The sequence below is a fragment of the Lygodium microphyllum genome, chromosome 25, assembly GCF_053477565.2.
Source record: "Lygodium microphyllum isolate KBCC chromosome 25, Lygodium_microphyllum_v1.1.10, whole genome shotgun sequence".
NCBI lineage: Eukaryota > Viridiplantae > Streptophyta > Polypodiopsida > Schizaeales > Lygodiaceae > Lygodium > Lygodium microphyllum.
This window is the reverse complement of record NC_141159.1, coordinates 5,035,786-5,049,677: the sequence shown is the minus strand read 5'-3', so window position 1 is coordinate 5,049,677 and position 13,892 is coordinate 5,035,786. Positions and strand designations below refer to the sequence as shown.

Below are 13,892 nucleotides of genomic sequence, written 5' to 3'. Positions count from 1 at the left end.
AAATGCTGCCAATCATAGTCAAAGGACCCAATCTGCTGTCTGCACTGCCCAGAAACTGTGTGTCTACTCTGAAACGTGCCACCCAGCCTCTAAGCAGCCACGTAGTGCAGAAAAATGTTGCCTGCCATCTGGGAGCCATGTGGGCTGCAGAGAAGAGTGGGCAGACTGAGAATACTATGGCTGGATCCGGAAAAGTAGAGGACAGATCTGCCCGAATTTCTACATCTGATATGCATAGTGTGAAAATTGCTGTCACATGCACAGGACTGATAGACACAGGTAGTAGCAGAGCTCTGGATGTCCTTTCTAGACCCTAGGGCAGAGCTCTGGATGTCCTCGCTAGACTCTAGGGCAGGCTGACAAGGCACAGTGAAAGACGGTTGAAGATGTGTCTGCTAACAAAAACCCATTTTCCACAAATTGCCATCCGTACTTATCATCACAAAGCATCTTGATGTGGAAATGGATTGTTCAAGAATTGGTTTGACACATGATAAAGATTTGTGAGGTCCTTTTGGCAGCAAGAGTCAACATTTTGATCTCATTTTCATCGCGATCCGTAGTCACCATGGTACTTTGTAATTGTTGAGGAAAAGGGTCCCTGAAACAAGGAAACAGTGTTGGATCTTGTCTGTCATTTTGACTATATGCCCCACACCGCATATCCATATCTCTAACCATTATATCCATATCTCTAACCATTAATGGCTGAACTTAAGGCGGCTACCATTATCTGTACGTCAAATGGGCTGCCATTTGCAAGTGCTGGTTCACAACTATAGTCTGTACTTGATTATATAAGGAGATTGAACAAGAAATTTCTCTGGCACATCCATGCCTTGCTGCTGTTGCCCATCTTCTTGATTGGAAGACTGTCCTGCATCTTCATGGTGATTGTTTGGTTGTGATAAAACATAAAAGGGTCAGAGAGGAATCGCATTCCCTTTTATTTTTAGGAATAGGTTAAGGACCAATTGAGGGGGCTGTTCTAGAAATAGATGGATGGGGTGGGAGCTGGAATCCTTCCTAATTCAAAGTCTTCCTTATTAATGATATATTACTATGGAGTTTCCAATATCTGCTCTTCCATTTTAGTTTGATGGAACTTTGTTTGGATGATGGGAAAAGAATTCTCAAATGAGGGTTCAGTTTGAGAATAAGAAATGGTTGCACATTTTAGGTCATACTAGACTCGTCAGGTATATAGGGAGAAATATCTTCACTTATCACTACCAGTGACCCCTGCTTATTATGCTTCAAACAATGAACAAATCTTGGTTGGATCCTTTCCCAAGTTGAATTATTGTCCAACAAAATGTCATAATCGCTCATGTCTATAGCAGGCATTGGGAAATGAGAATTCTGTAGCTGCATGTGAAGAAGATTGCTAGGGTTTGCACTGAGGATACACAGAGTGTATGACCATGACAGAAACACAAAGAGATAGACACAGACACAGAGGGCAAAACTCAAACCCTAAATGCAAAACTCAAAACTCAAACACAAACAGAAGAAGGGAGAGAGAGAACACAACTTTGAAGTGAATGAATGCTGTAAATGAATGTAAGAGTGTACAGTGTGCTCAAGGGCAAAGCAATGTCGGAGTGTGACGTCCACTGGAGACGGATCCCAAGTCTGTGCACCAGTTGGAGTGTAGGAGTGCTGAATAGTGAATGGCAGCAAGCTGATTACCAAAGCGCAGCAGTTTGGAGGCTGGAAACTGGTAAACACAGCAGTGTACCACCGATCGGAGACTGGAAACTGCGCACAGTTTGTTGTAAGCAGCAGGCTGAAATAGTGTCTGAGTTATACATGGAGCAACCAGAGGGATTTGTAGTCATAGATAAGAAAAATCTTGCTTGTAGACTTCATTAGGCACTCTATGGTCTCAAACAATCTTCACAAGCTTGGTATTAAGTGATCGATCTCCACCTTACAAAACAAGGTTTTATCTCTTGTTCTTTAGATCCTAACTTATATTTTAAGTGTTGCAATGATAGTTTTGTTATTCTTGCTCTATATGTGGATGATACCATACTTATCTCTAACAATCTTAACTTCCTTCAACAAGTAAAGAAGGTTTTATCTTCGATGTTTGACATGGTCAATCTTGGAGACATACACTCATGTCTTGGTATTCTACTTATCTATGCATTCTACAAGTGGAAATTGTTCTTTATCAATGGTTGTCTTGTTGCTTAGACTAGGATGTCGCCAGCAGTTGACGTTAGCATGGATGAAGGTGCTAGCAATAGGAGCAAACACGGATGGAGTGGCAGCAGTCTCGAGGACCGGACAGCCACGTGGGAGGAAGCTAATGGTTGAAATCTGCACATGGAGTGAGAAACCTGCACAGACGGAATAAGGTTGAATAGGGACAGCCTATCTATTTATAGATGTGGAAGGTGTTCCCGAAAATTAGGATTTCCACTGAATTCTCTTGAACCACTCCTTGTTTTAGGATTTTCACTGAACTCTCTTGAACCGCTCCCTGTTTAAGGATTTTACTCTAAAAGAGCATTTTTTAGTATGGTTTGGAACTGTTTAAGAGGCTAATCAGCAAAAGTAATGCATGCTTTAGCTCAACATCTCCTCTTAGGCCCAAAATTGAGCTGAAAGCTTAGGCCAACCACTGTGATGTTTATTTACCCCAAGTCGTTCCACCCCAAAGTAGCCAGGACCTTGAACAAAGGGTGCACGTTGGCTGCCTAGTGGCCTACCAAGACGATAGAGGTGATGGTTATCTTACCAAGGGAATCCAGGTAGTCACCTTAGAGAGAATAGACATCGGACAAAGGGTGCACGTCGGCTGCCCAGGGGCCTACCAAGCCCTACAAAGGCGGATGGAACTACATGGAACTTTTTTTTTTTTTTTTTTGGATTGAATAAGTGGTAAATTTTATGGGATGCGGTTGATTGAGCAATAGTGACCCAAAAGACAGGAGTAGAGAGGGTATATCCAACACATCACAAAACAGAATAAGCTAACCCATCCACTCAGCGTGTTGAGGGATGAGGAAAAAGAGGTGATGAGGTATCCATGTGATGGAAGAGGATGGTGGTGTGGTGATATCTACCATCGTTGGAAACAGCTTAGGATCCGCTCAAGTGGTGATCTGTAGAATGAGATGTAAAGTATGCTACATGTTGAAGAATGCTCATGCAGCAGGTGCCACTTGGATAGTGTCCCTCATGGAGAAATTGTTCACTTGCCCAAGCGCCCTAGTACAAAGATAATGAAATCATGCAATGCAAAGGGTAAGGTACAATAGGGGGGGAAAAGCTGATGTCGAAGACAACGTGCCAAAGCCTGTAGAATATCAAGAAGGGTAGGAACTTCCTCTCAACTTGGATGTAGATATCGAAGAAGGAAGAGGAGCCTGATGTCTGTCTTTGGATGGTGCCAAGAACCATAAGGAATAAAAGAAGAAGAAGTGGATGAAGCACCCCGCCAGAAGAGCAAGTTAGAAGTCACTGCAAGGATAGCATCAAGAGAGATGCTGCATGATCCGCCTTGGGAGGGGAAACCGTCATGCTGGAAGAAGAGCAAGCACTTCTAGGATGATGAAACCATGAAAGGAACGATGTGCATCCCCATGTCTCTAGCCCAGGTAGGACCAAAGCAATCTGTAAGTTAGCCCTACACTGAAAGACAAAACCTTGCAAAAGAGATGAGAATCTGCAAACACAAAGGTTAGTGGTGAGATGCTCCAAAGTAAAACATAACAGAAAGAACATCTAACTCAAAATAAATGCAATGAATGTGTATGTATGAGTAAATGCAGCGGAAGACAAAAGAATGCTAGACTAACCTAGGATATCTGAAAGGACCTAGAGACATACTAGTCTAAGAAGGTGGCTACTATCGTGTACATCGAGTAGCAAGGCTCTGCTAAGGAAACGCCCGACGAGGTGGGGAGGAAGGTGAGATAGATACATGAAGTGCAACGGTATCGGAATCTGTAGACCAATCAGCCCGTTCCTCAGGGGTAGTGAAAGACATGGGCTATTGAGGCTGTACTCAAGCCACATGTCCAGCAACAACGGGTGCTGAAGGAGCAGATGAAGCAGAAGCGGAAGGTGTAGCCCTACTGGACTGTGCAGTTGCAGCAGTTTGCAGAGTCTTTTTATGTGGAAGACCTCGGGCCTTGAAGCGACACTTGTCTACATGGCCTGCTCATTGACAGTGTGTACAAAACTGGTTTTTCTTAGGGAGTTGCTGCCAGATAGGTCTAGATTCGTTGGTTCCATCTGAGGAAGAGGAGTCACCCTTTGATTGGCTTGTCTTCGCATCTTGTAAGTTCTTGCCACTGGTTGTTTTTCTTCGCGAAGAAGAGGCAACCAACCCCCTCTGCTCTGATTTAGGCTGTGATGAGGATTTCTTATGGACTTGATTATGCAGCCTTGCGTAACACAAGAATTGATACTCAAAGTCATAGAAGGTTGGCAATCGAGGTTGGGAGATGATGTGTTCAATGAAATTGAAGTATTTTTCATGCAACTTATTCAAGAAGAATGTAACCTGATAGTCATCTGACTTTGGAGAGCCAGTAGTAGCGAACTCGGCAAGTAAGTGCCTATATTCAGCCAGCTTGACTTTCAGATCATCCGCTTCCTTAATAGAGAACTCTTGAAGCTCAAAGTCGAGATTCATGCAGTGAGTACGATCACGAGCCGCATAGCGGTTAAGAAGGTGACTCCAACACTCTGACGCGAGCGAGAAGTGCTACAACTGAGAGTGAAACTCAGGAAGCAATCCCTGCATCAGCTCAACATTGGCTGTGGCATTGCGGGCTCTCTATTGACGGATTTAATCAGGGTGAGCTAATCGAGGATCCGGCATAGGCTCTAAACCAAGGAGGAGATCCCAGAGACCTTGAGACTCAAGCACTTGTTACATGAAATTTGACCAAGTGGTGAAATTTGACCCGTTAAAACGTGTCTTATCTATAAAGGCATTCTTGGCCGTTGCAATAGGAGTGGTAGTGCTCGGAGATGGATAGTGTGAAAAAGTATAGTGTGGGTAGGATGGGGGAGTGGAGTACACTTGGGAATGGGCCTCAAAGTGCCCACCAGGCATGCGGGTAGTGTGCAAGGTGGATCCATAGGTAGGGATGGGTTGACTAGGCATAGGCATGGTAGCCACATGAGAAGCCCAAGGAGGTGAGATGGGAACACGGGGAGTAGAAGATGGGAATCCCTGCGTAGGTGTAACACAAGGAGAGTGTAAAGACGCACCATAAGCTGAGAATGGAAACCCCTGCGTATGAGTGGTCATGGGAGATGTGAAGCTGGGGATAGTGAGGGGGATGCCCATCACAGTCGACCGTGGCATTTCCCCTAACGAAGTACCATGGTGCAAAGAGGTAGAGAATAGGGTGGAGAAGGAAAAGGTGCTAGGAGCGGAGATGGAAGATTCAACCCCTAGGGTGTGTGATGCAGATGTGGAGTGTAATCCAAGGTTTTGGAAAGATGATAAGAGGTGATCAAGGTGTGATATAGAAGAGGGTGGGATGAGAGGGAAGTGAGAAGTGTGTGTGATATGCTTAAATGAAACAGAAGCTGTAGATGTGCCTAAATTCCGTTTGCTTCGTGAGCCCCCTCTATTGAAGTTTACATATGCAAAGCCATCCGGATCGTGTATCTCAAAAGAAGAAACAGGTGAGGGTTTTGATTCATGCAACACAAAAGAATTGTACAAACCTGACATTGGATCTGGTTGAGATGATGAAGATGGGTTGAGCAAAACTGGTAGGAGGGGTGTAAACATCACTGTACTTGTTGCGATAGTACTCCTCAAAGTCCTTCTCTGTCATGTTAGTGAAATCTGGTGAAGGTGGAGTGTCGTCCTTCTCATTGAGTCCATAATGCCGTCTCAGGGCCTCCAATGATGGAGAAGCCTGATAAGACATCATAGGAATTGGAGAAGAAGGTGTTTGGGACATTGTAATTCGGTTACGAGTTGTATTGTGTGCCTCGCACAAAGACTAGCTCTCCACAATATCCGCAGGATACTTTTTACAAGAGCACCGACTCTGATACCATGTGAAGAAAACTGCTAGGGTTTGCATCGAGGACACACGGAGTGTACGATCATGATAGAAACACAAAGAGACAGACACAGAAACAGACATAAACACAGAGGGCAAAACATAAACCCTAAATGCAAAACTCAAAACTCAAACATAAACAGAAGAAGAGAGAGAGAGAACACAACTTTGAAGTGAATGAATGCTGTAAATGAATGTAAGAGTGTACAGTGTGCTCAAGGGCAGAGCAATGTCAGAGTGTGACGTCCACCGGAGACAGATCCCAAGTCAGTGACCACTAGTCGGAGTGTAGGAGTGCTGAATAGTGAATAGCAGCAGGCTGGTCACCAAAACGCAGCAGTTTGGAGGCTGGAAACTGGTAAATGCAGCAGTGTACCACCGATTGGAGGCTGGGAACTGCACACAGTCTGCTGTAAACAGCAGGCTGAAATAGTGTCTGATGTGGCTGGCGATGACTGGATGATCAGATCGCAGCAGATGATGATGTCGATAGCAGCTGACGTCGGCATGGATGAAGGCACCAGCAGCAGGAGCAAACACCGATGGAATGAGAGTAGTCTTGAGGGTTGGACAGCCACGTGGGAGGAGGCTGATGGCTGAAATATGCACGTGGAGTGAGAAACCTGCACGGACAGAACAAGGCTGAATGGGGGCAGCCTATCTATTTATAGATGTGGAAGGGCGTCCCAAAATTTAGGGTTTCCACTGAACTTTCTTGAACCGCTCCCTGTTTTAGGGTTTCCACTGAACTCTCTCGAATTGCTCCCCGTTTAGGGTTTTACTCTAAAAGAGCATTTTTTAGTGTGTTTCGGGGCTGTTTTAGAGGCTAATTAGCAAGTAATGCATGTTTTAGCTCAACACTGCATAGGACATGTTCAGAGGAAAGAAAGTCCCTCTTGTTATTTACGAAGGACATGACCCAAAACTTAAAAGAGTGCTGCCACCAAACGACCATCTGGAATAAGATGCTTGAGTAGTGATGTTAAAAGTATTTCAAACTGGACAATAAAGCGTGGGTCCTTGGCAGGATACAAAAGAGGTTCCAAGGCATATAATAAGCAACTCGATCACATCCTAAAATCCTCTGCCAATTAAAATGAAATTCACTAGAATATCAAAACCCATGAGATTCTTCACCCATGCTTGAAGCATGTGCTTTGTTGTAATGTGACCTGTAAAGTAGAGGTGCACACCCAATTATTATGCCATTTTGAAGCTCCAGTGCTGCAACCTATAGCACATAGAAGGCAACCTATGATGTTTAGAAGGCAGGGAGTCAGAGGCATCTCGAATTTGACCCACGACAAAGAAGACTAAGCTATAAGTAGATGTAGAAAGCTCAAGGAGTGGGACTTTACAGCTTTGTCAGAGATATCAATCACTATGTAGTGAATTCGTGTTTTGGTATTCCATAAGGGAGGGCTGACATTTGGAAAATGAAAGCAAAGGAATTTTGCTGCTCTGGATTGTGGTAGAAGTAACCAGGGTTGATGCAGCTAGAACAGCCTGTAGTCAATCGCAGTCCCCCATTCCTTAAGACCTCCCAGAGCATAAAATGCAGGGAACTTGATTCGTGTCAGTTTGACAGAGAACACAGTTGAGGACAAAGATCACTTATACAATTGATGTTAGAAAGCCCAAGGTACACGGCTTTGCTCTTTTCTCAAGGATCTTAGTTACATTGACAGTCTGTGTCTTGCTTTTCCCTTTCATAATGTTTGGGAGGGCTGACATTTGGAAAATGAAAGCAAAGGAAGTTTTGCTGCTTTAGATCCATGGCTGAGGTAAACAGGTTTGATGTAGGTCAAATAGTCCTGGTTGGATCTAGAGATTTCCCCACACTCTGATCTGTTGCAAAAGCTTCTGGATCCAGCAGAATTTGTCCAGTCTGACATGTCACATGACCTGTGCTCTTGAACACCTGAAAAGGTTGAAAATGGCATTTCAGATACTGAATTCCCACATTAGATGTAGATTTTGTTCTGTGTACTCACACAAGATGTGAGGTTCTGATCTCTCTCTTACATTCTGTGGATGCTTATTCATTGAAAAATGCTACATAACATGTGCATACACACAGACACACACATGCACACACAGTCTCACATATGCAAACATACATTCATGGACATATACAGGCTAGAATTCAGCAGCTGATAGGAACACGAGAGAAGTGACAGTGCACACACTTCCTTCTTTGGGACAAAAGAAATATCCTATCAAATGCAATGCACAATGAGTCTCTAAAGACTCTTGCAAGGTAAGGGCATGCACTTTGCAGGTTATCATGCCATGTTACTCGCACATGAATCTACCCCACAGTTGGCATATAACGATCAGCAAAGTTGTTGCAGGTCTCTATTCATGATGCACCCATAGCAGCATATAGTGCATCCACACTAAGCATCCACTTTTATCCACCTCAGTGTGTTTCCTAGGTGTGCTGAGCAACCATCAACACATACATTAGGGACCCACAAAACCAACATACACCTACAGACCCATTAGGCATCCATAGACCTACAGTGCATCCACTCTCTTACATTGTGTCTTCTTAAGTATGGCACATACCACTACTACTGCCACACAGCCTATAGAGTACATCATCATTGGACCTCATCTTCTGTAGGTGTCCCTTTGGATAGAGCAATGGTACTCAGCCGGTCTACGCACCCACGTCCACCAAAACGAAGGCCTCACTTATGTGTGTCTTTCCATGGATATGAGGCCAAGACTTGGGCTAGGGTTTGAGTGCCCTTGCTGAATAGGATGCCTCGCTTGCTAGGTTCTTACCTGATGATACGCATAAGATGACTTTGGGTCTCAAGCCTATCAACTTGATAGTCAAGATGAAATGCGTCTTTAAGTTTTAATTGAAGTGGAAATCCATACTTGAATTTTTGAGGTGGAGAAACAACAAATTGATAGATAGAGAAGATGAAGGGATTCTTAACTTTAATATGAAGGGAAATCCTACATCCAATGAGGCTTGTCAAATGTCAGCACTTAGTTGGCTGTATGCACCTGAGCATTATTGCTTTGTGCTCTAAATGTGTTGATTGATTGTTTCCAATGTGTGGCATTTCTAGTACCCACGGGTTTGTCCTTGTCTCTCTTTATTGGGCACTTTGAAAGTGGTTGCATTGTAATAGATTTGGTCTTTTGTGAGTGGAATATTTTTTGAATGACTAGTTTGCAATGCAGGGGGAGACCCTACATCAACAGTTTCAGATAGTAGGGACACATATCAAGCTGATTCTTTTGGGGTCACTGAGAAGATGTCTTTGACCTTGGATGCTGCAACTGATTTGGCAAAAGAGGCTCGAGATGGACGCAATGCAGCTAAAAGGAAAGTGCTCTTAGTGAAGGATAGAGAGAAAGAAGCTTATAATGTATGCCTGCCCTTCCATTGATAAAATCTTGAGGTTGTGTCAACAACTTTATTTGCAGGTACTGATGGTGGTATTTTAAACATCATTTACAGGGAACTGTTTCTGTAAGTTCAGTGTTTGTAAATGAAAATGGGAATGGAGCTTTGAGGCAACGAACAACAAATCAGAACAGAGGTTCTGCAGGATCTTTGTCATCTCAATCAGGGATAATATCATCAAGCAGAGGTACATCTGTGGTTTCTCGATCAGTTTCTCGTCGAGATGGAGGACGGTCCAACAGGATATTCTCATCAAGGGATTCTGGCTCACTTCAGCAGCAAGCTGCTCAGCCATTGTCTCAATCTGAGCAAGCTGAAAAAGAAAAGCGTCCCCCAAGGCCACCAATTTCGAAAGCCAGTGGCAATGAACTCAATGTCATCCCTGTCTGTGAGAGTGAAACTAGTGCACTTCAAAACAATGTTGCTGCTACAAGGTCTACGGAAGAGAAAAGCGAAGCTATTTATGGGGATGGTACTGAAAGGCGTTTAAGAAATAGAGATAGGCCTGATCGACCGGTTTGGACTGTACGCCAACGGTCTGAAAATCCTGCAGGCTCAAATATGATGCAATCTTCTAGCACTGGTGGAACCTCATCTTCAAGTCAAGGTCAGACTATGGTTTTTCTTTTTAAGCTGGTTTCTTGTCTCAATAGCAGGAATGTCATTGTTACTGGGCAACTATTATCTCAGGATCTAATCAGATGCAATAAGAGGGCAAAGTAGGAGTTGTCAGATGGGAGAGGATCGAGGTGCAGCTGAAGTGCAGTAGACAGTGTGAGAGTGAGAGACAGAGTTGAGCACGACACCCAATGCAATAGTACTGAATAGAGAGTAAGCTGAAAGTACAAATGATAACCCTTATACCTTAGAGTTATAAGGGGCTGTTCACACCCGAACATAGTAAGTGCCCGTAAGTGTGCACCACAAGCACATACAAAATAGTACACATAATCTGGGGGAAAAAACCTCTCCTACCGAGAGTAAAAAGTGCCCCAGTGTCCTAGTGATCACCCGCACACTCCCATATGAGCGTAGGCGTAAGTAAGGCGTGTGAGATACCCAACAAACCCCCCTGGAGTGAAGAGTGATCAAGTGTACAAGGATCATCCGCCACCAAAGGGCGTCAAATTCAAAGCATCGCGAAATGCTTCAAATTTGTCTCGTGGAAGAGCTTTGGTGAAGATGTCTGCCACATTGTTGGTGGTAGGACAGTAGACAAGGCTGATATCACCTGCATGTAGCCTCTCTCTGACAAAGTGGTAGTGAATCTCTATGTGTTTCGTGCGAGCATGAAACACAGGGTTCCGTGCCACTGCAATGGCACTCTGACTGTCAGTATATAAAGGAGTAGGCTCCGTAACAGATACATCCAAATCAGCAAGTAAACGTCTAAGCCATACGCACTCAACTGCAGTAGTGAAGGCTGCCTTGTACTCAGCTTCACATGACGACGTGGCAACAGTGGATTGTTTCTTGCTAAGCCAAGAAATGCATGACGAGCCAAGAAAGAAACAATTGCCACTAGTGGAGTGACGAGTATCAAAATCACCAGCCCAATCAGAGTCACTGTAAGCATGTAACTGCAGTGGTCCCCCCTTGGCATAAAGCAATCCAAGAGCTCTAGTACCCTGCAAGTAATGAAACACACGCTTCACAGCTTGCCAATGCGACATACGAGGCTGATGCATGTACCTGCTCAAAACTGAAACGGCAAACTGTATGTCTGGCCGAGTGTGGCATAGATAGATGAGACATCCCACTGCTGGAGCATAAGTATGGATATCAAACAAATCACTGTCATCATGTAATGACAGTTTGAGCCCAGGTTCCATGGGTGTACAAACTGGCTTGCAATCCTGTAAGCCAAACTTCTCAAGAAGTTGCCCAATGTACCTTGACTGACATAATCCAATGCCTCTAGCATCATGTACAAACTGGATGCCCAAGTAATAGTGCAAAATACCCTAGTCAGACATGTCAAAAGTTTGCTGTAAATTATTTTTGAATGCTGAAATCTGATCAGCATGTGTTCCAGTGAGCAAAAGGTCATCTACATATAGACACAAAATCAGCATGGATCCCCCCTCTTTATGTACATAAAGGGTAGACTCAGATGGGCTGTTTACAAACCCCTGACTAAGCAAGAAAGCATCTATCTTTGCGTACCAAGCTCGTGGAGCTTGTTTCAAACCATATAGAGCTTTTTTCAGCTTGCATACTAAATTTTCTGAGCCTTCAACTGCAAAACCAATGGGCTGCTGTACATACACTTCTTCCTGAAGTTCCCCATGTAAGAATGCAGTCTTTATATCCAGCTGATGCACTTTCCAACCAAAATGTGCAGCCAAGGCAATCATAGACCGAATGGTCGTCATACGGGAGGTAGGAGCAAAGGTCTCCTCATAGTCAATGCCCTTTTTCTGTGCGTAGCCTTTAGCTACCAGCCGTGCCTTGTACTTATCTATGGATCCATCTGCATTCCTTTTTAATTTGTAGATCCATTTCGTACCAATGGCACGCTTGCCAACTGGCAAAGACACCAAATCCCAAGTATGATTCTTATGAATAGAATCCAATTCAGCTTGCATGGCTGCCATCCAATGCACACTATGTCGTGCATCCTCAAAACATTCAGGCTCCTCATTATCATGAGTACATGCTGCCATAACAAACTCCATGGAATGTGCTGAATCATGCAGTCAAGTTTGCCTTCGAGTACGACCAGCCAAGGGTGTTTCCAAATGACTATCTCTCATAGTCTGCGTGTACCATCTAGGCACCTGTCTTGCTTCCTGACTGTGTACAAGTTCCTGCTGAATTTCAGTTTCAGCAATGTGCTGATTTACTGCATGTTCCATAGGAGCAGCTGGCTGAACATTAGGTTCATTTGCTGAAGTACCAGCTGAATCACCAAATGTGATCGGCAGCAGCCCTTCAAAGACATCACGGGCAGCCTGATATGTATCAAAACCAGCCAAGGATAATTCTGATTTTTCATCAAATACAACATCCCTGCTGACAAAAACCTTCTTGGTCACGGGATCATAGAGTCTGTAGCCTTTGCTTTCGCTGCTATATCCCATAAAGATGCATTTTACAGCCTTGTTGTCCAACTTCTTTCGAAGTACTTGTGGAATATGGGCATATGCAAGACACCCAAAAGTACGGAAGTGGCCAACAGAAGGTTTGCGGCTGTGCCAAGCCTCAAAAGGTGTGACGGTTTTCAAGGCCTTGGTAGGGCATCTGTTCAAAATGTGGCAAGCGCACATGACGGCTTCCATCCAAAAACTATGAGGCAAACTCTTTGCCTTCAGCATACATCTGGCCATCTCCATGAGTGACCGATTTTTCCTCTCTGCTACCCCATTCTGCTGTGGAGTATATGCAGTAGTGTACTGATGGATAATGCCCTTCTGCTGCAAATAAGAATTCAGCATAGAGGACATGTATTCCCCCCCTCGGTCTGAACGGAGAGTCTTAATCTTGCAACCAGACTGAGTTTCCACAAGTGCACTGAAAGCCAAAAATGCATCATACACTTCTGACTTCTTTTTCAAGCAGTAGACCCAGCACAAACGTGTAAAGTCATCAATAAATATTACAAAATAGTAACAACCACCCAATGACTGTGTCTGCATGGGCCCACAAACATCTGAATGCACAAGCTGCAATCTGGCTGTTGCTCTAAAAGCAACATCACGGGGAAAAGAGAAACGATGCATTTTGCCCAAAATGCAACCCTCGCATAAATGTTCAGGAGGTCTCTCCAAGAGAGGTAATCCATCCAACATCTGAGTACGCTGTAATAGCATCAAGCTGCCATAGTTTACATGCCCCAAACGAGCATGCCATAACTCTGCCTCTAACATAGCAGGAGTAAGAGTGGATGTCAAATATGCAGACTGATCTACCGAAAGAGCATCCAACTCATATAACCCATGACACAAAGAACCTGTCAAGACCAATGTCATGTGTTCCTTGTCACGGACCATGCAACGGTCATCATCAAAGGTGACCTGCAAACCACAACGTGCCATAGAAGAAATGGAAAGCAGATTCTTCTTAATGCGAGGCACATACAAAGCATCCTGTAGGCGGAGAATAGAGCCATCAATGGCTGTAAGCTGAATCTCCCCAATACCACGAACAGGGTATGATGCATTATTAGCACACTGAACAGACTTCCCAACGGGAGGTGCACCAAGAGAAGCAAACAAATCTCTACGAGATGTGATATGCCGTGAAGCACCACTGTCAAAGAACCAAGTGTCAGCATCTTCTGTAGAGCTAAATGCTCTATCAGCCCAAGAGACATCATAACTGCAAGTGTAAAAACAATAGTCCCTGTCTGCAACAAAGGACGCGGACTCACTAGCAGTGGAAGGAGCTGCAGAAACAGACATCCCTGACTC

General features: G+C 44.2%; 1 protein-coding gene across 1 annotated transcript in view; it reads left to right on the top strand.

Moving 5' to 3' along the window:
* The window catches only part of UPF3 (Smg-4/UPF3 family protein), a 70,494-nt gene that overhangs the window by 39,368 nt on the left and 17,234 nt on the right, over window positions 1-13,892 (top strand). Inside the window, exons 8-9 of the mRNA XM_087666707.1 lie at window positions 9,255-9,442; window positions 9,535-10,087. Coding sequence (XP_087522833.1) covers window positions 9,255-9,442; window positions 9,535-10,087 — 741 coding nt within the window. The remainder of the gene's footprint in view (window positions 1-9,254; window positions 9,443-9,534; window positions 10,088-13,892) is intronic.